General features: G+C 38.8%; 1 protein-coding gene across 9 annotated transcripts in view; it reads right to left on the bottom strand.

The window, feature by feature from the left end:
* Lpp (LIM domain containing preferred translocation partner in lipoma) overlaps nucleotides 1-22,694 on the bottom strand; it is a 599,229-nt gene that overhangs the window by 294,370 nt on the left and 282,165 nt on the right. For 7 of the 9 annotated variants that reach the window (NM_178665.5, XM_030249029.1, XM_006521957.4 and 4 more), the window contains one exon: nucleotides 16,338-16,463. In NM_178665.5, the coding sequence (NP_848780.3) occupies nucleotides 16,338-16,463 (126 nt within the window). The remainder of the gene's footprint in view (nucleotides 1-16,337; nucleotides 16,464-22,694) is intronic. The other 2 variants (XM_017316922.2, XM_030249032.1) reach the window with 1 other exon arrangement.

Below are 22,694 nucleotides of genomic sequence, written 5' to 3'. Positions count from 1 at the left end.
AAGGCAGTCCAGATCAGCCCAACTAGGGATCCATGGCAAGTGGAGATACCAAGGCCTGACACTATTCATGATGCTATGATATGCTCACAGACAGGAACCTAGCATGGCTGTCCTCTGAGAGGCCCTACCAACAGCTGACTGAGACAGACACATATACTTACATTAAACCTGACTGAAGTCAGGGACCCTGTTGTTGAATTAGGGGAAGGACTAAAGAAGCTGAATGGGAGGGCAAAAACACAGGAACACCAAGAGTCTCAACTAACCAGGACTCCTAGCAGCTCCCAGATAACACTGATCCACCAACTAGGAGCATACATGAGCTGGTCCAAGGCCACTGGCACATATATAGCAGAGGACTTCCTCGTCTGGCCTCAGTGGGAGAAGATGTGCCTAATCCTTGAAAGACTTTTGGCCCCAGGGAGGGGAGGCATGGTGGTATGGGAGCATCCTATCAGAGACAATGGAGATGAGGAATGGGATGAAGAACTGTGGAGGGAGGACCGGGCGGTAGAGCAACAGCTTAATTGTAAATATACTACTACTACTACTACTACTACTACTACTAATAATAATAATAATAATAATAATAATAATAATAATAGCAGTAGCAATAATAATAATATTTCCTGAGGTGTTCAACAATTCAATAATGAAAACTGTTTTTGTAGTTTCACACTAAGAACAGGATTGTGATAAGAAATTTCCAGTAGCATATCTAGGAGGTTCTCATAGCACAAGAGTAAAGAGTTACACAGCTGGATCCTGAAACTGATTCCACACTTCAGCTATATAGGTTCCAGATGAGCGAGTTTATATATTGACTCTCTTCCAATAGTACGTTAATGCAAATATAGTTGTAAGTCGTGGAGGACTAAGAGGACAGAAACACAAAACTGGAAGAAAGGGGTTTAAGCACTGCATTCTGTAATGGACTTTTTGAGAATGCAGGTGAGTTTTTCCACATTTCTAAGATATAGTATCAGCATATATCAGATTATTCAACAACTAGCTCATAAAAACTAAAAGCAAGCAGACCATGTAGTTATAGTGGTTTCCGTGTGCACTTGAGCATTTGTATGTCATGAGGAATATTATATAATATCGTTATGAACAAGTCTAGCAGCTTCACAAAACAGGAATGCCAGAAGAAAGGGTGATCCTGGGGCCTAGTGACCCCCCCGATTGGTTTGATTTTTCTGTGTGTATGTGCATAACTTTGTTAGTACCTGCCTTGAAGAATTGCGGGCATTGAGGTATTTGTGCAGTGGATGGGTAGAGGATTGCACAGTAACTTAATATTGTACATACTTTCTGATTCCTGAGATGCTGGGGATTGAGTCATCACTGTATAGAAGGCACACAGGAAGGCAGAAGCGGGATGACTTTACAGAAAGTCCATATCATCTTCCCAGGCCTGCCTCAGGACATTTGCCCTATACTGCCTGAGCTTCACCTAAACCAAACATTTCCAGTGCTCACAGTCTGTTTGATCAGGTTATGATGTAATGATTCCAGAATGCAGTACAGTTAATCCATTGCTATGTATATGCCTCCAGCCCTACAATTATCTGTCACAAGCTTAAACATACTCTTCTGTTACAAGTGCATTATAATATTGGGAAGGGCAACTGTTAACTGTGTTCTTTGATTTTTAAATGGAATCCTCTGAATAAGATACGAAGTGGCTGAAAAATGATGTCATTAGTGGTCTTTCACTAAAAGAAAAATAAACTTAGAAATTAAAACAAGCACTCAATGAACTATGGCTTTCCCTACTTGTGGACTGTACTTTTGTGTTAATTAATTAATTAATTAATTAATAGGTCACGACCAAAAAGTTAACTGCCTGAAGGTATCATCGAGTGGAATACAACGCAGGCAGTTGTGAGAAAGAACAGACTTTTCCACAAGGTCACTAATCTCTAAATATGAGCCATTTCACCCATTCTCTTTGATTTCACCAAACTTTTTTTACTCAGCTGACTTCCATAAATATCCCTAGATTAGTTTAAGCATATTATGCTACAGGCACAATCATTATGTGCCCTGTGAATCTGTATGAGAACAGAGAGATGTTAGTGTTTTACTTCCCTCTCTAGGCCTCCAAGTATTTGTACAGCATCACCAGTGTACGGATCTAGCATCTCTGAGAACTTGCTCAGAGCCATCTCTCCCTAAGGAAATACAAGTGCTGCAAGTACTGCTTTCCCCATGCTGCTGTCAAGAAGAAAGTTAGAGGGGAGCAGGACAATGCTAAATGACTGGCATAGACATGGCCTGGGATGCTGAAGGAGACACACCAGCAGTGAACTGGGGGAGGAATTAGAACTACAGGCTCAAAATGAAATATCTGCTTTCTAATTTACAGCCTGTCACTTTGGAGCTGGCTAAACCTTTACCAAGTTATTACACGTTTATAATTTTTCACCTTTTATTTTGTTAAATATACAGTTATGGTTCCATGTACCCAGGAAAAGATGGTTCTCTCGTATTAGTTATCGCCACTGTAAGATGAAGGCATAAACCAATGGTTGTCATTGACTGCTGTATAGTGGATTGGAAGACATGTCTTGATATATACTTTTTCAAATATTCAAAAACAAACCCTGGCATAGACAATAGCACTGCTTTGAAAGCATTCGTAGAAATACCTAGTATTAGACCCCACTCTAGAGCATTGAAAGAGAAAGTGGGTAGAGACTAGCCAACCTTGCTTAACAGCCTGATAAAGGCATTGTGATAAACAGACTTTAGCCATTGCTTTACGTGGTTTAGTCTCTGGCTGGGTAAATATAGAAAAATTAACACATAACAATAGATCAATGGTTACTAACTTAAGGCAAATTTCAAATCCATGAGTCATAATGTGAACTTCATTCACTGAACAGAAAAATTACTTTGTAATCCGCAAGAACAGATGGGGTGACTCATTTGTCAGAAGATGGTACAAGCTCTGGCTTTTGAGACCATCCATTAGAAACCGCCGACAAAGCCAAAGGGTTTTGGGCAAAGCCTACAGACAGCTGTATTGTCCTTGAAAAATCTAAGGATGATGGTCAGCTCAAATGAATGGATAAACCATTTCAGAGACTTGGATAGAATGCCACAAACTAAATTTATCTATCAATATCTCTACAGAAAAGCAATAACAATTTAAAAATAGGCACCGAGCTCCCAATAAGATTTGCTAATGTATATAGTGCTAACTATATGCCGAACACTGTTTTAAGTGCTTTGCACATTGTAACTCATTATAAACTACTATTTTGACTAATATTGTCCTCATTGCCATCCGACGATTATCCCTTCACAGAAAGAAGAAAGCTGAGGCAAAAAAGTTTTAAGTAACTTATCCAGGTAGAATTTAAAAGGTGAAAGAGGTAAGGTTAGAAGATAAAGTATGCTGGTTGTATCTAGTATGAAGTATAGAATCCATCATTTCAATTATTTTGATACATTTCAATAACTGTATACAACTAGATTTAATTCATCATATGTCTTTAACTCCAGCACTGAAGAGGAAGAGGCAAAGAGATCTCTGTAAATTCAGAGCCTGCCTGAACTACAAAGTGATTTCCAAGCTAGCCTGGGATACACACACACACACACACACACACACACTCCACCTTAAAGGTGATGACTGGCCCTTAAGTTTCAGACATCTATCTCTGGTGGTATACAATGAATCCCATTAACTACAGTAGCACCTACAGGATTACCTTAGTGAAATAACAAAAGCTCAAAACAATGCCCAATTTTTTTTTAAATACTGGGTGAAAGAAATAAACATTCAGACATGAAATGTCTAGAGTATTTCAATGTAAAGTGTGCAGTGAACAATACTGAGATTTAGTGAGGGTTAGTAATTAGCCACTTGGTTATCTTAGCCAGCCCTAAAACATCTTAAATCAGCTCTTCTAAACCTGTGGGTCGTGACTTCTTTGGGAGGTTTCAAACAACCTTTTCACAACAGTCACCTAAGATCATGGGAAAACACTGACACTGATATTATGATTCATAACACCCTGAAATTACAGTTATAAAAAAAAAAACAAAAAATGTATGGATAGCCATCACTGCAGCATGAGGAACTGAATTAAAGGGTTATGGCAAAGAGAGAGGACAACTCTCTTAAATAATGGTGTTTAGAGACTATGTCAAGCCAAAAGACTTAAAGGAATGAAAACCTGTGTCTTGTGTAATGGTTCCTGTTTCATCTGAAACCCTTTTCTGTGTTGATGAATTACTGCTCCTCAGTAGGGAGATCTTCTGAGATCATTGGCAGTCTCTGTCTATGAGAACCGGAATAAGTGATACACGTACAACAGCATCAAGGCAAGTTGCAAGGCCCTGATTAAGGGAAGGAGGTAATTGCCTTAGGCCAAAAATAGTCGACCAGAGTCCTGGAACAAAATCAAGGATCTTTGTGCTTCCATGCTTTGAAGCAGGAAACAAACAATTCTAAGAAAGAGAGTTCTTGAAGCTGTGGAGTAGACTTGAGAAACCCTGAAATCTCACTGTCAGTCATGACTGGTTTTCCATCTGTTGTCTGAACTTATGTCCTTGCACTGGTACCAGATTCATATCATCCAGTAAATTCTTCAGAAAAGTTTGTTTAAATCTTTTGTCCATTTAATTATTATCTTTACTGAGAAATAACAATTGAATACATCTTGAATGCAAACTCTTTCATATGTATGATATATAAGTAGTCACTTCTGTTCTATTCATTGTTCAATTATATGATGGTGTCATATTGGTTTTTTTTTTTTTTTTTTTTAATAATAATGGACCTCATAGACTCACAGATTTGAATGCTTGCTCACCAGGGAGTGACACTATTAGGAGGTGTGGCCTTGTTGGAATAGGTAGTTGAAGAAACCGTGTCACTGAGGGTGGGCTTTGAGGTTTTAGATACTCAGGCCAAGCCCCTTGTCACTCTCTCTTCTTGCTGCAGGTAGATATCTCAGCTTCTTCTCCAGCACCATGTCTGCCTGCATTCTGTTATGCTTCCCACCCTGATGATAATGGACTGAATCTCTGAGCGGTAAGTCAGCTACACTTAAATGTTTTCTTCAATAGAGTTCTATGCTCATGTCGTCCCTTCACAGAAATAAAGCTCTAAGTAAGGCATCTGATGAACAGAAATGCTTAATTCCCATGAAGTCTGGCTTCTCTGCATTATCTTAATTACTCATGTTCTATGAGCAACATGTAAGAAGCCAGTCATTAGTCAAAGATCACAAGCAGTGTTCCTAGGTTTTCTTTTAGGAGTCTTATAGTTTCAAGATTTGCATTTATGTTAATAATCTACTTTCCATTAAATTTTATATAGGATGTGAAGCCTTTTAGATATGGATCCTAGCTACTACAACATGGTTTGCTGAAAAACTATCCTTTAAACTTATAAATATGTCAAAAGTATGTTAAAAAAATCAATCAACATTAGCATAATGGATTATTTCTGGACTTCCATATCTGTGATCCTAATACATATACTTACCATAGGCCTGGATCACATTGCCTGGTTCCTCTAGATTTGTAATAAAATTTGAAATTAGATGGTGTTACTATTCTAGTACTCCTCCTCCTTTATCTTAAACTGTCTTGCATTTCCAAGGTCATTGAAAATGCAACTGAATTTTAAGATGAGCTTATCAAACCCTAAAAGAAGCCATCCATGATTCTGAAAGTATTGAGTTATTGTTTGTTTGTTTCCTTGTTTGAAGCTATTTACCCAACTAAAAGCCCAACATCTAAAATGTTCAATCACACGAACAAGGAAGGTTGTCTGTCTTTCTATGTGATTAGGACCTATTTTACTTCAGCAACTGAACAGTGGGTTTATGCTTAATCAATAACCAAATAAAAAGAGATAAAGAGTTAATCATGCAATCATTACATGAGTAGGTGAACAATGTCCATAGTCTTAAATCTCAGGTCCTCTCTCAAGGGTATGATTCTCAAAGTCTTCACCAGGGTCTTTTATACAACACCTCCCCCACTTCACCTACTGAATAATGGTAGAAAGGTGATGGCCATGAAAAGTTCTGCTCTGTCCATATCCTTCCTTCTGACTATACTTCAAGGAATTTCTTTTAGTACTGCTGCAAACAGAGAAGCATTATTCTTCCTATGACAGCACATCCACAATATCGATGAAATTCACTTCCTCATACACAAAGCTAAAAATTGGAATTCTGTTTAATGTAGTCCAGTGGATGAGAGAGTGAGCTCTAAAATTAGGATCCCATGAAATAGAAATTTATCCTTGATGCTTCTGGAAACAACATTAACACCAACCTTATTTTCTGGTTTTGTCTGCCCAGAAAATATCACGTAAATGGTGACTAATGTGTATGCTACTTCATTGGAAAGGCACAGATGGGGAGTCTAATAAAGAGCCTAGCACCCCAAACAGCAAATAATATATAATATCTTCACCAGTTCCCCATGTACAGTACATAACAAAATAGAATTAGAAAAATTTCCAGTTACCATATAAACAGCTGATAGTGTGACTTTAAGAAATTTATGAACTATACAACATTATATTCTTCAATTAATCAAAGCAGCAAATCCTTCTCTTCACTGTAAGCCATATATTTTATTTTCTCTATGATGTCATTTAATGAACTTACTGCTTATCATCTATGTATACAAAAATCCAGTTATGATTCACTTATCTTTTTACAAGAAGACTACAGGATGTACTTTTTCACAGGCCTATATACATATGTAAAGTTCACTTCCACTTAAAAAGCCAAATAGTTGCACAAAAAACATGTGAGTTACTGATCATTTTCTGATTGGATTGAAATGCCAGTCTATGAGATGAAATCCATACACTCCTATCATTACTAGGCTAGGACACAGCATGGCTACACAATTCACTACCTCTAGGAGAAAACCTAAACTGTTGTTCTTATAAAGACACAGCAGTGAAACAACTTAATTACTTATCATATCTATAGATTAATCTGTCTGTCAGCCCTCCTTAACAGAGTTTCCATTTATACTAGATGATAATGAACACTGCCCCCTACAATGGGTTAATGTACAAAGAACAGAGGACTATAGAATGTCCTCCATAAATGAAAGAAATATCACACTCACTCCAAAAAAGGTGCAGAGTTTATTGCAGAAGGGAGTGGGGAAAGAATGGATATCAGAGTCAGAGCTAGTAGCTGGCCAAAGGGAAAAGTCTCTTCTGGATATGGAAGGGAAGTTGAAAATATAAACTCACAGTGGTTATGCCAGCACACACAAGGCACGTGCAAGCTGAAGCCAAACCAAATTCTATCAGGGAGAGGGGAGCTGGACACTAAGTTCCTACCTTAGCTGAAGAGTTACTGGTAATTATTAGCTGCTGGAAAGCAAGGGTTAGTTTACTCTTAAGAGTATCATATTTCAGTGGACAAGAGAATTTAGATGTACAAAGTAGTCTTGAAAGGAGGAAGAAGACAAAGAGCTGGGTAGGAAAGAGAAATCTTGGAAGATTTGGGGAAGGGTGTGAGCACAATCAACTCACATGAAATCTTCAAAGAACTAATAAAGAGCACAGCAAAAATGTAGGTGAGTGATGCCTTGTGAAAGGGCTTACAGAAAATCTCTCTCTCTCTCTCTCTCTCTCTCTCTCTCTCTGTCTGTCTCTCTGTCTCTCTCTCTCTCTGTGTGTCACACACACACACAAGGATATACATTTATTTCTTTTATCAGTCCAATAATAAGAGAATAGGCATAATACTGAATTATAGTCCATCATCTTCTCAAAACACCCACAACCTTCAAATGACAGAAGTTAATGTTAAAGAAAACTAGAAAGTTCACATTAATCAGTGGTTGTCATTCAGTTGTTCTTATAGAGCCACCATTCACCTGGATATATTTTTATAGTGCAATTATATCTTTATTATGGTAAAGTAAGAAACAGATGGGACTTTGATGCACGAATTCCACCTCAGCCTGAGACAGGATTTCTACCGTATTTCCTTGGAGGAGATGGCCCAGCTGAAGACAACTTTGCTTGGTTTATTGAACAAGCATGAATTTGAATGTTATTTTATGTTGAGATAATGATAATCTTGATCTTGCCTTGAGGTCTTCTGGAATTTATCACAATTTTTGGGGGGTGGGTAATTCAAACTTAAGGGGGCGTAATTATTTACACAGACACAGTGATGCATATCCTATGAGGTAAGAGGTAGGGGGACTTTATTTTTCACTGGAGTTCTTTGTGACTTAATATACTGAAGCGCAGCCAGTTGACTTCTCTGGTACTAAACAGGGCTTTCACAAGTACACAGAAAGTTTTCCTCCATCTACCCGTAAAGACAATAACTGAAAGGATAATCATACTAAGGCTGTAGTGCATATTGGCACTATGTGTTCAATTTGATCTTTTATTCCAAAGCAAAATCAGCTCATTAGAACTGTGAGGAAATAGGTATGTTCAAGTGACAAAACATAGCAAACTTAAATTTCATATTATTAATTACTGTATCAACTGAAACAAATGTTTGGTTTTCCTGGTAAATGTCCTACATCATGAAAAACAACTTTAGCAGTTAAACCCTAACGTGATGAGTTGTTTGGAGATCCAGAGACTTATTCACCACGTATAATAATGATATGTAAGGTGAGTGATTAAAAAGCAGCTCCAATCATCAGTCCAGAGAAACCATCATTATACTTTACTTTGGCTACAAACCAAATAAAGAAAAGTGTGTCTAAATGCACACAACAGGACTGTACACAATTAGAGACACAACCTTTTCTCTTAAAACACACACACACACACACACACACACACACACACACACACACACACACATACATGAATGCTACTTATTTTCTGTGGTTATGTCTAATAATCTTACATGATAAGGCACAATTGTATTTGCTTTACATTGCTTATTTGCTGTTTAAAAAAAAAAGGAAAAGGAAAAGAACTGTTGATTCAGAGGAAGACTACTACCAAAATAGACATTTAAATAGTGAGAGAGAAAGTGAGGAATAGAGAAGGCAGTCCTGACAGGAGTACTCTTTAGTCTTGCAAATGTGATGTGAGCTTCTGCATGCACATAGGGCTAATTGTGTCCACTGACATGCTGTTATAAAATAGGAACTCAAGAACGTATGACTGGATTGAGTGATTTGGGGTAGTGGAATACTTGTTCTTGGCCAAGGACTCATCAAGGTCTAACAAGCAGGAAAAGGCAACTCTGAGACCACAGGTGAGGTGCCACAGCAAGAACACTGCCTCCTGGACTTCAGTTGAGTGGGTGCTGTGACACTTGTCACAGCTATCTGTTCCCCCAACCACATTACTGTCCAAGGAGATGGCTTAGACTGAATACTTTAAACTGGTATTCATGTCTGTCAGGGTACAACACGAGGTAGATTGGGTGGTGGTAACTTTTTATTCTCAATGTTACATTTGATGGCATTCATGGGGAATTGTAACAGCTAAGTTTGACTATATTGATCACATATGACACAAACATAAACATCGCCTTTTTTACAAAGAAAGAAAAGATATAAATGTTATAGAGGTGCAATTATATGCGATCTAAAAATTAATTGCCCGTCATCAAACCCATAGCATGCAACTCTGAGTCAGCTAACCGCTTGTCCGCCCCCACTCCATTGTTATTTAACTAGGTCTTCTGGCAGGTACAGACTAGTTCAAAATAACCCAGATCCTCTAAACATGGGCACTGCAAAATGTACATCAATTTTTCTTCTACAGGGCTATTTTTCACATCTTATTTTATTTCAGCTAATATCTTCCACATAGCATTTCTAAAGCATTTCATGTCAATATATAGACAAATCCATTCTCAACAAATCAAGGTGTGCTCCCCTATGGTTCACAAGAAAATGTAAGAAGTATGGATATGGTACTATCCCAATCCCTGCTTCAACAGAAAATACCATGTTCGTATCACAAGTCTCCAAAGTAAAAGCCTGTGTCTGCAAGACTCCATGCTCCTCATACAGTATAAGCATGCGGGAGCTCTCAACTCCCAGTAGTCGGCATGTTTAGGCTGAAGTGAATAATATGAAATATTAAACTTTTAATTACTAATAAATCTCTCCTGCAGCTGCTCCTGGCTTTGGCAAGCTAGAACTTGGGATCAGAAGAGAAGAGACTACCCATGGCCCCACATAGCTCCACCCTGATTATTGTACTTAATACCTCAGGCCACATGAATTCCTAATAAACATCCTTTAGCGCAGTGTCTACACCCCTGAAATGGTTTCTCAGTCTGCATCATAATCTGCTGCTCTATGAAATGCACCCAGTGTGAGAGGGCTGAGGCTACAGATAAAGAAGACAATGGACAGCCAGAGAGAAGTTTGAGCAACTTTCTGTCCTAGAAAGGATGAGTTGGTATTTTTCAGGACAAGCAGTCTTCATAAAGAGTTGGTATCACCTTTAAAACCCCGTGTTTGAAAGCAAGCCCCAAACATGTGCTAATAACCTTTAAATACAGCAATGAAAGCAACCCTAGATTGGTGCTGGAGACTAGTTTATGTCAAGGGAGTTCTCTCAGGATGTGTACCTCACAGTTGTGAAAGGGTAGTGTTCTAGCTTTACAGACTGGAGACAAAGCAGCCAATGGTAGACCCATTATAACCTTGGTGTCTAAAAGCTCTCCAACTCTTCCCTATTACTTGACAAGAGAAAATGTACTTGTGTTCTCTGAATGTATGCCTCACATAAATCTTTACTTTGATATCCATTTCCCATCTGACACCAGATGAATATGCAAGAATTCAATTGAATTCAGAGGACCTTGGTTCACTGCAGACACTACGCTCCATAAGCTGTGCATGCTCACGCCAATTGCACGTGCTGAGCACCAGGTTGTTTCTTCGTGACTTATCTCCAACTTGGTGGTCCCAGCAAATGATTAAAGTGGATCATTTGCTAGAGTGGCTGAAGGAAATAGTAAACATCTCCATGCACTGGGCAATGAACATTAGAGGCCATCGTAAAGGGCACAAATGTAAAGGTATACACAAGAGTTCTGAGCTAGGTCTACAACGGCCGTAAGTGCAGAACTTCTGCTAGTGGACAGCTAAGGGCAGTCACTTCAACAACTGAGACGTTCTCTGAACTCCATCTTTAGAATTTCTATAGCCTTCATCAGGGGCATGATCTAGTCAACCACAGGTCTTCTCCCTATCTCAGAGCATAGAAGGTACAGATGAAAACTCCAGCCCTTAAACCACAGCTCTCATCCAAGAGCTTTAAAGAGCTTTAAAGAGCTCCTCATCCAAGAGCTCACCAAGTGTCACCTCATAATGAGAATCAGCTGCCATGAATAAAGGAGAACTACAGGATCAGGACCAGGGTCAAGGGAAAAGTATTATTAAAATAAAAGCAATTCCTCTATCCTATCACTTTTATCAGAGTATGAGGAGAAATATCAGATAGAAACAGGGTGAATGCTTTCTCTAGCAACTCTAGTCCTGTCTGTCTTTCTCTCTAATCTTCTCCCTCTTTCTCAATCACAAATAACTCAGTTTGTAGTTTTGTAATGTTACACTAGTCTAAATGACAGTAGTGAAATCCCTTTAGATCTTTTAAAATGGATTATGATTGAAAAAAGGTTGTTAAATGTTCAGTTTCAGTAGAACATTAATATAATCCAACAAAAACGTAACCTAAATGACATCTCCAACCATAATAAATACCGTGCGGGAAGAGAAGGCAGTCTAAGAATAAGAATCAGGAGGTGGATTTTAGCATGGATTCTTTGGAGAAGGAAAAAGATGTGATGATTGACCCTCAATTTCTAAAAGACACACATCAGCAAGAATTCAGAGTGGTTCCAACTAGGAGCCTAAGCTGAAACTGAGGTGACAGCAAACATCCAAGAGCTAGGACTGGAAAATGGAAGGATAGCATATCATCTTACGATTTCTGGTTACTTTGCACTTCGGCTTTAGTATGTCTAATCTTTTGATAAATCACCAAGACAATGAAATTGCCATAAAAATACTATTTTGAAAATAAAGTAAAGATATTTATAAGAACTATGCTGGCTGGCTGCTGCTGTCACAGAGAAGTGCTCTTTTATGGATCAGAGAAAAAATGAAAATGGTTATTCAGCTGGCTGCTAAGTAAGCCTTCTGGAGCCATACCCTTTCCCTGGGTGGATAAAACCTCTTTGCTGCTATGTTACAAATTTAGTTGCATGATCTATGAGCCACATAAGTTCTGATATTCTATGATCATCTTGGGCCTGCCATTTGCCTACAATTCCTTTCCATTTCTCAATGTTTAGTCTTCTAAAATGTTTTTCTAGTATGCAGTATAAAATGTTTTTAAGTTTTAATTCTTAACTAAATTGTTTGTTTACTTTCTTGTAGTATTGTGTGTGTGTATGTGTGTCCCTGTGTATATGTATATGTATCTACCATGTAAACATTCAAAAGGTGTTGTATATCATGGATATATGACATATTATTCTTGGAAATGCTGACAAAAGTAATTTTATGTTGATATTTATACTTCATACAAATATATGATCTATATAATGTCAAGGTTGCTAAAAGTATTTCACAGTTGATATATCAGACATATAATATAAATGATCTATATGTACACACACACACACACACACACATACACACACACACGATGTAAATTTACTAAAGGTATTTCATCTAAACACACCATAGCCAGAAACACTGTTGCTCACCCTACTGAGCATTTCCCTGGGAGAGCCTCCAGCAGTAAGAGTGCCACAGCTCCTAAGCTCACTGGAATTTTTAATCTGTCATTCTCCTTTAAGGTACACATAGTTTATATTACTATTAGAAACAAACTATGCTTCAAACAAAGGTACCTTCATTGCTGTTATAATTTGTGAGCTCTAGTGTCCTTCAGAAATCCAGTGTCCTTTGAGAACAGAAGGAGCCAAGGCCTGTGTGGCACGATCCTCACTAGCTCTGAAAGGCCCAATATTAACATCCTGTTTCCTTTTTTTTTTTTTTTTTTTTTTTACAAAATGTCTCTGAATAGTTTCAGCACGTAATGAGGCACATGGCAAAGTAGAAAGCATGGCGAGGCGCTTCTTTCTGTCACTGTAGATCATGTCTCTGTCTGCCTGCCTTAAAAGTTTAGGAATTCCCTAGAGCCAGGGCATAGTGACACATGCCTTTACATTTCCAACATACAGAGTTAAAGCTACGTTGTCCAAACAGACACAACAACAAAAAAGTAATTAGAATTAACAACAACTTGAAGATGGGAGATACTTCTATGAAAAAAGAGGAAAAGGCTTTGGCAAAATTTGTCAAGAACAGGCACCCTGTGAAAGCTGCCATGTAAATGTGCTCCCTGGAACCTCGTCCTGCACAAACATTGCACATTAGGCATCATTTTCTGCAGATCATAAGTCACAGTAGCCACATAAAGGTGATTCAGAAACAGACAGGAAAAACACAATGACTACTTGAGACGTGACAGACTACAGACCTTGTAGCCTACTTGAGGTGGTCAGGTAAGTCACCAGGTTTTGAATTTAAAATGTTTTGCCTCAAAACAGAAAACATCAAAGTTAGGTATGAAAGTCTATTCTTTGGGGCTATTTCAGGTTCCTTCTAACTATAGTACAACGTGGTCTATAGAAGACATCATCTGCTCTTGGCACATAGTTTAATATGTAAGTGTAGGATTATTGTTCTCACAGCATATAATTATGCTAGCCAATAAATACTTACACATCCACTTCAGTTGCATGGGTTGAAGAAAATACAGTAGGATGAGCTGGAGCGCCTAATTAACTCTTGCTTTCCTAAGTTAGAATAATTGAAAAGAATAGACTAGACTATGCTTTGATTCGAGAATGGAATAGGCACAAAGCACATAGACTTCAATGTAATTATGAAACTATGTATCTTAGAGGTCATACTAGTTATTACTTTAACCTCATGAAAGTTTTCCTTTTTAATGGGAAACTGATTCTTAAGGAACAATTTTACTTATACCTTCCTGCTTTTTTTTTTATTCAACAGTAAAACAATTAAAATACATACATACATACATACATACATACATACATACATACATACATACCAAAGACTTTAATCTGATTATAAAATACATAATGAAACAGAAGTCTAAGCTTTGGGTACACCTATACTCACATAGTAGTAAAAAATGACTACCATTTACTGGCTAAGTCTTGGCTTCTCTGCCCATGAAAACCAGTATACTATCTATATCTCAGAGGTAAGATGCATATACCCTAGTCACGTGAGAAAACGCGTGCCTGAGCATCATGAGCAGGAAGCTGTCAGTGACCATGAGTGTAGACTTGCAGCAAGAATCTTCAAATTGGTAAGAGCACTGCTGAAGAAACCAATCAAAGTGCACTATTTTATAGGCAGCACATGTAGACATTATCCTAAAGAAGAAAGTTGACATGCAGGAAAAATCTCCCAGCACAGTCTTTTCCACACCATGCATCTTTGGAGGTCCCTGGTCTCAGAATGTTTCACTAGGGCTCGACTTTTCCTATCCATCCTTCCTTTCTTTCCTCCTGTCCTTCTTCCTTCCATTCCTTACACAATCTTTGCATATATATTATGACTTCTGGTGTTGTGCTTTTATGGGATCCCTATGTGTGTGTGTCTTTGTGTCTATATATGTTTCTCCTACCTTTACTTCTTTAGATGTCTGTTTACTTTCTGAGAGAGGGGAAGGAAGGAAGGGAAAGGGAGAGAGAAAGAGAGACAGAGAGAGATGAAGAGAGAGGGGGGATTTGGGTAGGAGATGAACTGGTGAGAATATCAGAGGAGTTAGGAGAAGATAAACTAATCAAAATATTAAAAGAAAAAATTTTCCATAAAAGAACAATTGAGAGGAAAAAAAGAAGCCCTTGGGAGTAAAAAACAAAGCCTAAACAAAAACCCAGCTTAAAAGGAGCCCATAAACCATTCTGCAGAACATAACTGAGTCTGGTGGCAGTCACTGGATTGTTTGCTGAGAAACTAGGTGTGTGGCATTTACTTGCTTAAGTTCAGATGATAGCATAAGCATCACTTCTAGGAAATGGTTCTGTTGATCATCTCCATCTTTTTAGAGTTGGTCTCGTTTCCTCCATTTCCATTCAGAATGAATTTTAGCTCTCCCCTGCTTGAGATCCTTCAACAACTTTCTATGCTTTATAACTGACAAGCTAAAATCTCAGTTTAACATCAAAACACAAACATGGTGTCAAACTCACTGCAAGCTATTGGTAGAGTGGCTTCCTACAGCCTCGCGTGTGCTCCCACCCTGGCCTGGGTCTCAGGCTGCTGTCTCTATGCCTCCAATGGCACAATAGCACCCAGCCTTTGGCTTACTTAACAAGCGTGTAAGACTGCACAGATTCTGCCAACCTTCTTAAAACGCTACCATTCTCTTCCTGTGTGCTTGCTTGTCTTAGCAGCCTCAGTTTTTCTCATACTGTGAAAGACGCTACTAGACAGCTACTGCAAAGGCCTATGACTCTGCTCCCAACAATGCACTTTCCTTTTCTGTGCAGTTCACCACAAAAGCCACCATGCCTGCTCTACAGGCAAAGCTGAGCCAATGAAGAAGAGATGGAGTCCATGTGCACTGCTGGGACAGACGGAGCCTACACAGATACACTAGAGTTCGACGTTGGTCTGTTTTGCCTTTTGTTCCCAACCTGCCTGCCAGTCTCATTCCATGCACTGGGAAGGGGATAGGGATGTGTCTAACAAAGACACTTCGATCTTAGATGAAGATGAGTGATGAATTATTGACAGCACAGAAGCAGGACGGCTCTGTAATTTGTTAGGGAACATAATACAATGGCTCCTGTTAGCTAATCCAGTGAAACACACAGAGGTGTATGTGCTGTCAATCAGAAAACCAAAAACATCATCAGAGTCAAACCACACACTGGCAAAAGGACCTGCCTAACTTTGGCATCTAGAACCCTGTTAAGGGGACACAGAAGGCCTGCAACAGATTTGACCCTTCTTCCTATACTTAGCCAGGAAGGGATCCTCCGGAAGGATGATGCTGACAATGCACCTTTAAGAAGTTACTGGTAGCTAACTAGTATAAGCTGATAGTTATGTTCTTAGCATGACAGTGAATGTCTGCTAAGATGTGGGAGATGGTACCAGAGGGTTGTGACTTCATTGATAACTTATGAGACACAATGGGGCCCTGTCAGATTAGGAGGTAGGGCCACTGGCTTTAAGGAGGTTCACATAAGAATGAAAGGCTCTCAGAAGAAACTTCACTTTCTAGATAGAGTGAAGACCACTGCTCAAGCAGCACTGTGAGAAGTACCTACCTGTGGGGGACGTGGCTTGTAGGGTGAGCTGCACTCCAAATCAGCCAAGATGCTGGTCAAGGAGTCGATCTCTGCATCTAGACTAGAGCGCCTTTCCTCCAGGGTCTTGCCTCCAGGATTTCCCTGCTGAAAACACATTCAAATTCAGTAAGCTTCCATAGATAACATTATGAGTTCAAATTTCTCAAGTAAAAATTTGCTCTTTTCTATTGTTTCCTTTCTCCCCCCCCCCTCTCTCCTTCTCCCTCTCCTTCTCCCTCTCCCTTTCCCTCTCTCCTTTTTTAAGATTTTATCAAATTGTAGTAAGGTGAGCAGGAAGAAATTAACACTTTCTGACAGAAAAGAACACAGAAAAAAAAACTTGCAATGTTTTTCTCTAAAGCCATATACTTAGATATTTTGATGAAATTTTAAGTGAAAGAAATTAATTCCTCAATGCCTGCACTTTAGGATCCATACAATTGAGGCCCTCTGCACTCAGAAATCATTGATGGTACTTTAGTGGAGAAGCAATGGTTAAGAAGGGAAACCATATCCCAATAGAAAAATCCACACTTGGCACCATGAAGCACGAGAGATCTGTCTCTGGTTAGTGGCAGCCTAAGCATAGCTCATAACACATGAAGCAGAAAGAGGTCACTTAGGACTCAGGTCACAGAGCTGTACAGGAAGCACATATAGTGAAAATGTGTGAGGGAGCTGGGGAGCAATGGTACTCATCTGTCAATGGTCCATGGAACCCACACTCAGAACCAATAAGAGGAGAACTGACCACAGTAGTACTGTTTGGCCATTTTCAACAACTATTGGGCAGAGCTGGGAAAAGCAAGGGAATAGTTTGCCTACAGTTCAAAGCAAGGAGATAGACAAGGACGTGGCCCTAGGATTTGGAAGAAGGGTGAGGCAATAAAGTTACAAACAGAAGCAAATGAGTTCTTTGCCCACCATACCACTTTCTCTCAGCCTTACATAGTCTTGTGGTCACAACTTGAGTGAACTCTGATGTATCAGTCCACCCAATGCAGTCAGCACAAGGAGAGCCCCAATACACCTTGGTCTACATCAGGCAAACTGGGAAGATCAACTACATCCATATTGAATATTGGGAATCAGCTCCTAAGATACCACCACACATTACCATGCTACTTCCTAAATACGGGTACCTGTTAGCAAGTTATCCAAAGAAGTTACCTCATGATTTTGCCCCCTGGCATATACTGCAGATGCTACTTATTCTTTCAATTCCCCCAATCCACTCTGTTTATCTTTCTAATGGTAGCAGCTACTATCTAACCATTGTCCTTTTAACCATTTGGGTAGGGTCCTCCTCATCCCTACAATAAGGTAAGATCGATGAAGCACAGATGGAACTTGTTTTGGACACACTATTTCCCATCATCTTGATCAAGGCCTGAACTTGGTCAATGGTCAATAGGAATTTTCTTAATTTATTGATGAATAATGATACTGTCAATGTTATAAGGATTTTCATTCTGTAACCATTCTTGTATCAACAGTTTTTGGGTAAGGGGCATGAGGTATAATAGGAACCAGTAAGTACTCTAATATATGATCTAAAAATGAAATTAAAAGATTAAAAATATGTGGACCTGGGTATACATTCATTCAAATGGGTATCAGGTTGACTATCATACATCTCAAAGGCTGAAAGACTACCCTAGAACACCTGCCCCAGCCCACACTTGGGAAACAGTGGTAAAAAAAAAAATGTGTTTTATCAGAATCTGAGATTCAGTGTTACTCAACTTTTTAATTTTATATTAGTATTAGAGGTCTGTGTGTGTGTTCATGTGTGTGTATGCACACATGTACTCTCATGTGGGCACATGTGCATAGGCATGCACAAGTCATACCCTGCACTGGAGGTCAGAAGATAACTGTAGAATTGATTACTTCCTTCCGCCTTCATGTGCATTCTGAGGACAGAACGCAGGTCTTCAGACTTGTACAGCAAATACTTTTAACCAGTGATCCATCTTACTGGCCCATGACTAACGTATTAAGGTTATAAAAATACTAATGTGCCCCTCAAAGGGTCAGCTATTTACCCACAATGCAATAGTTTGGGAAACTCAAATTGAAAAGAGAAGGATCCCTTTCATTTCAGAGAGCGAGGAGAACATTCTGCATAACTGAACTACCATCAGGTGAGAAGGCAGGGCACACCACTCCACAGGATGACTACTGAGAACCAAGTGAATTTCCTTTCTTGTCTGAGCCTCTAAAATTATCATAAGCAGAAATTTGAGGAGTGCATCCACACACGCACAGTGAATTGGGGAGGACACTAGATTTGAGTCTGGTTAAATGCTTCCCTGAGCTACAGTTTCTTCATCTGGAAAGAGAAGTGACCATCACCAGCCCTAACTTGGTCAGAGATTACTTAAAGACTCAGATAAGAAAGTGGATGGGAACATACTTGGTAAATTGTAAAGTGCTATAATTACCATGATTTTCATAAACAGCACTAATTATAGCAACCAGTAACTATAAATTAATAGGCATAATATAACTATTGTTAATTCTTCTTCTGGAGGTAAGCATCACTCATTAAGTATTCCCTAGGGGTGCCAGCAAAGAGACAGGATATAATCAGTTCTTCAACTTCTGTACTTTCCTGTAGCACAAAATATACTAACTGCCTATGGCCTGAGTCACAGGATTCTAACCACAAAGATCCAAGTCATAGGATTAACCTGAGCTATACAGTGAAATGACTAATTATGAACTGTGACCAGCCCAAGCTTGTAGACCTCCACTGGCTCCAGTCTCCTATGCTCTTCTGAGAGGTGGAGCTGATCCCCATTTCCCCTTGTCAGACTAGGTTGATGCAATATACCAACAAGTCCCAGCCTCATTCTAGTGGCTTCTGCAGGTACAACCCCCAGCTTCCATACATGACCTCATATCATACCTTTGTGTTTACATTTTGATCCTCATGATGAACAAGGGACAGACCCTTTCCCCCTTCAAGGTGTCTCTTTTGTATCTTGGCTCCACCCCTGGAGTCTGCCCGGGTTCCCACACAAACCCTATTCTTAATAGGCTCATCTACTTTCAGAATTTTCAGATTTATGTCCTCTCTTGCTCTTCACAAAGCACTCCTAAATGCAGCTGAAAGAATCCTACATCCTCACAAACATTCTCACTATGGTTCTGCCTGTCAGCTAATGGTTAAACAGCATACCAGAGGCCAAACAACAATTAGAAGGAGTCCTTGGTGTTTTTCATTAATGTTGGTTCTAGATATCACAAGCACTCAAATTAAGTAACCATTGTAATAACGGTTTTCCACCCTCTCCAGTCATAGCCAGAAAGGTCCCAAGGTGTAAGTCTGGCTTCCCTGAGAAACAATGCTGTCCCAGAAGGCCTACATGCAAGTTAACTGGGAAATTGATCCCCAAAACTCCTGTTGAAGGAGCAGGAGGAATGAGAGCCAATCCACATGGCCAGTCTAAGTGTGGGCCACTCCTCCTGTCTCTAAGGACTGCACGGACCTGTTTTGATGAACACCCATTAGATCTCTCAAGCTTCTACTCTTGTCTACAGCTGCTGTAGGACTTAAAACTTGCCCATGCATCAATCAAGGGATGGAAAGAGTTACAGAGAAGACACAGCACAGACAGTGCTGGTAGCAAAGGACTCCAAGGGTGCCAGTGTGTCATACCCTCACCCGTGCAGAGCTCACAAGAATAAGACAAGAAGACAAAAGCCAGGGCTAAGATGGTATCCACACACTGTACTCCCATAACTGAACTGTCCACACAATGTAACTTCCAGAAGAGTCATTTCCATTACCCCAGACATATATGAAAATAACTAAAGCTCAACAAACTACATTTGGGGAAAAGTGTAATTTTAGGTTGCAATAGTAGAATTATAGGGAGATGACTTCACCCTGGCAAGAATATGAAAACAGACTATGAAAGATAGGTTCTCAACAGAAACATATGGCATGTGAGAGAAATAAGCCAAGCTATACTAACCAACTGAGCAAGGTGGACTGTCCTTTAGCCCAAACATTGATAATTGACTAAGAGTAAAACGGGGCACTGGCACTAAGGAAGGTAGAAATAGCATGTTCATTTATCCATTGCTTATATTTATCATTATTATAAGGAGTTAAACATATTTTTATGAAATAAAATTCTGCTCATAGATCTTTCCTCCAAATTCAATATTTCATCCCACTTGCAGTCCATTTCTATGAATTGTATTTGCTGCTTCAGCTGAACTATTTATAAGACGTTGCCTCCCTAACTTATGCGATTGCAGCCTGCATGATCTTCAAATGGCCAGATATGTCAGTATTATTATCATACCATATTATCATACCAGAGAAGCTCCGCATATTGGCAGTACTACATACTTGCATATTCACATACTACAGACTTCACACCTACATACTCACATACTACATACTGCATCCATGCACATTCTCATTTGTTTTCAAGTATCAGCACTGGTCAGTCCGAGCAATCTTTTCATCTGCTATTGTTAATTTATTCTCAAAATTGAATCAAAGGTCACACACTCATGAAGATTATCTGGGATCTGCTTATTCCCATTGAGCACAGGCCAATTTGTCGGGCTAGGTTATCTTATAAAAAGTGAATGAAGTTGATTAACTTGAGTCTTAGATTCAGATCAGACACACTACTACTGTAAAGGTACCCTAGACTCGGAAAAGTCTTCCCATATATTAAACGGCAATATATGAGAGGTGCTACTCTTAAAACTGTGCCAATAATCTGCCAATTAGAGACCTTCCACTCAAGCGTTTTAGTGTTTACTCACAGGCCTTGCCTAAACCAAGCATGGCTTCACTGGCTACATACCACTGAGGCCATTCACCATTTATCAGTGGAAATGAATTGATCTTGCGTTGCATGCACAGAGTTGTGAGCATTCATTTCAGTGAGAAGTGTGGGAGCAGGAGCAACTACTGCATTTGTGATTAGTCATGTTGTTGGAGGCCTTCTTCTGTGCTAATGAAAAGAAGAAAAGGAGAAAGGTACACACACACACACACACGCACACACACACACACAGAGAGAGAGAGAGAGAGAGAGAGAGAGAGAGGAATGCACGTGTGTATTCATATCTCAACAATTAAAGAAAAAGACCCTTGAATTTAAAAGAAATTAAAACGAGGATTTATGGTTAAAGGGAGGGAAGGAAGAACACAAAATGATGTAATTATAATTTTAAAAATTAAAAATATTATTTTAAAAGGTCACCTTGGGAACCTGGTTTCCTAGAATCATAGTCAATATGCAATATCACACCCAGAATATAAAAATACAATACTAAGCATTATTCGTGCTTAGTCATGACATGACTAGGCACATCACAGAAATGGGACTAAAATACCCCAGGTGTGTTTGTAATTTCTCAATATTGGGAATGAAATACACCAAAAACTTCTCAAAGAAAGTTAGGTTAAATGTTTTATATGGTAATATATAAATCCCACTTTAAGATCTCAAGAAACTCCTTACGCAAGTCATACAGAATGTCAAATGTGTTCTGACATGCAATGACCTGGACGTCACTTCTCTGCCACAATACTATGAAAAGAATACCTTCCCAGACAACAACCTAAGAATAGAAATGAAGTTCATTTTAGGGAATCCAGGAAACTAATAACACAAGCAAAGCATGATTATAAATGTCCCTGTTATTTTCTTTCAAGTCTATTTAGTCAGTATGAATTCAATTACATTACTTTTCTTATAATTATTAAAATTCATTATTCCCAGAATTCTAGTACTATGAAGGAGAAAAAGATGGCCATATCCAAAAAGATAAAATAAAATGCATATTCCTTATCAACAAAACTTGGTATATATCTACTTTAATGACCAAATTTTCAATATACATTATATATCATCATATATATTAAACTGAGGACATGATTAATATATGACCTATTACTTTTTAATTAAAGAACTGCCCCTCAAAGACTTTTAAACACAAAACAAACCCTGGTATAAAGATTCTAGACTCAGACTATGAGAATTTGATACATAGATATAATGTTTGTCAGCTTTGTAAGTTTAAAATATTGAACTTAGATCCCCAAGCATGTCATAAAGTTGTAGAGATTAATAAATTCATATTTTCTAAGTGTTAGACAGTAAATATCTACATAATAAATACTTTGACCACATTAGCAACAAAGCAAACAATGCTTTGGCTTGCAACAACTGTATTGCAGATGTAACTTTTAAGTATATTCTGCTCTAAAACAGGTCAATATAAGCTGGGGTAGGATATATGTGAAGTCACATTCATACATGTTCTAGGACTTGGATATTTACAATGTTGATGATG

The sequence above is a fragment of the Mus musculus genome, chromosome 16, assembly GCF_000001635.26.
Source record: "Mus musculus strain C57BL/6J chromosome 16, GRCm38.p6 C57BL/6J".
In the NCBI taxonomy this organism is placed as follows: Eukaryota; Metazoa; Chordata; class Mammalia; order Rodentia; family Muridae; genus Mus; species Mus musculus.
This window is presented reverse-complemented; position numbering and strand designations above follow the sequence as displayed.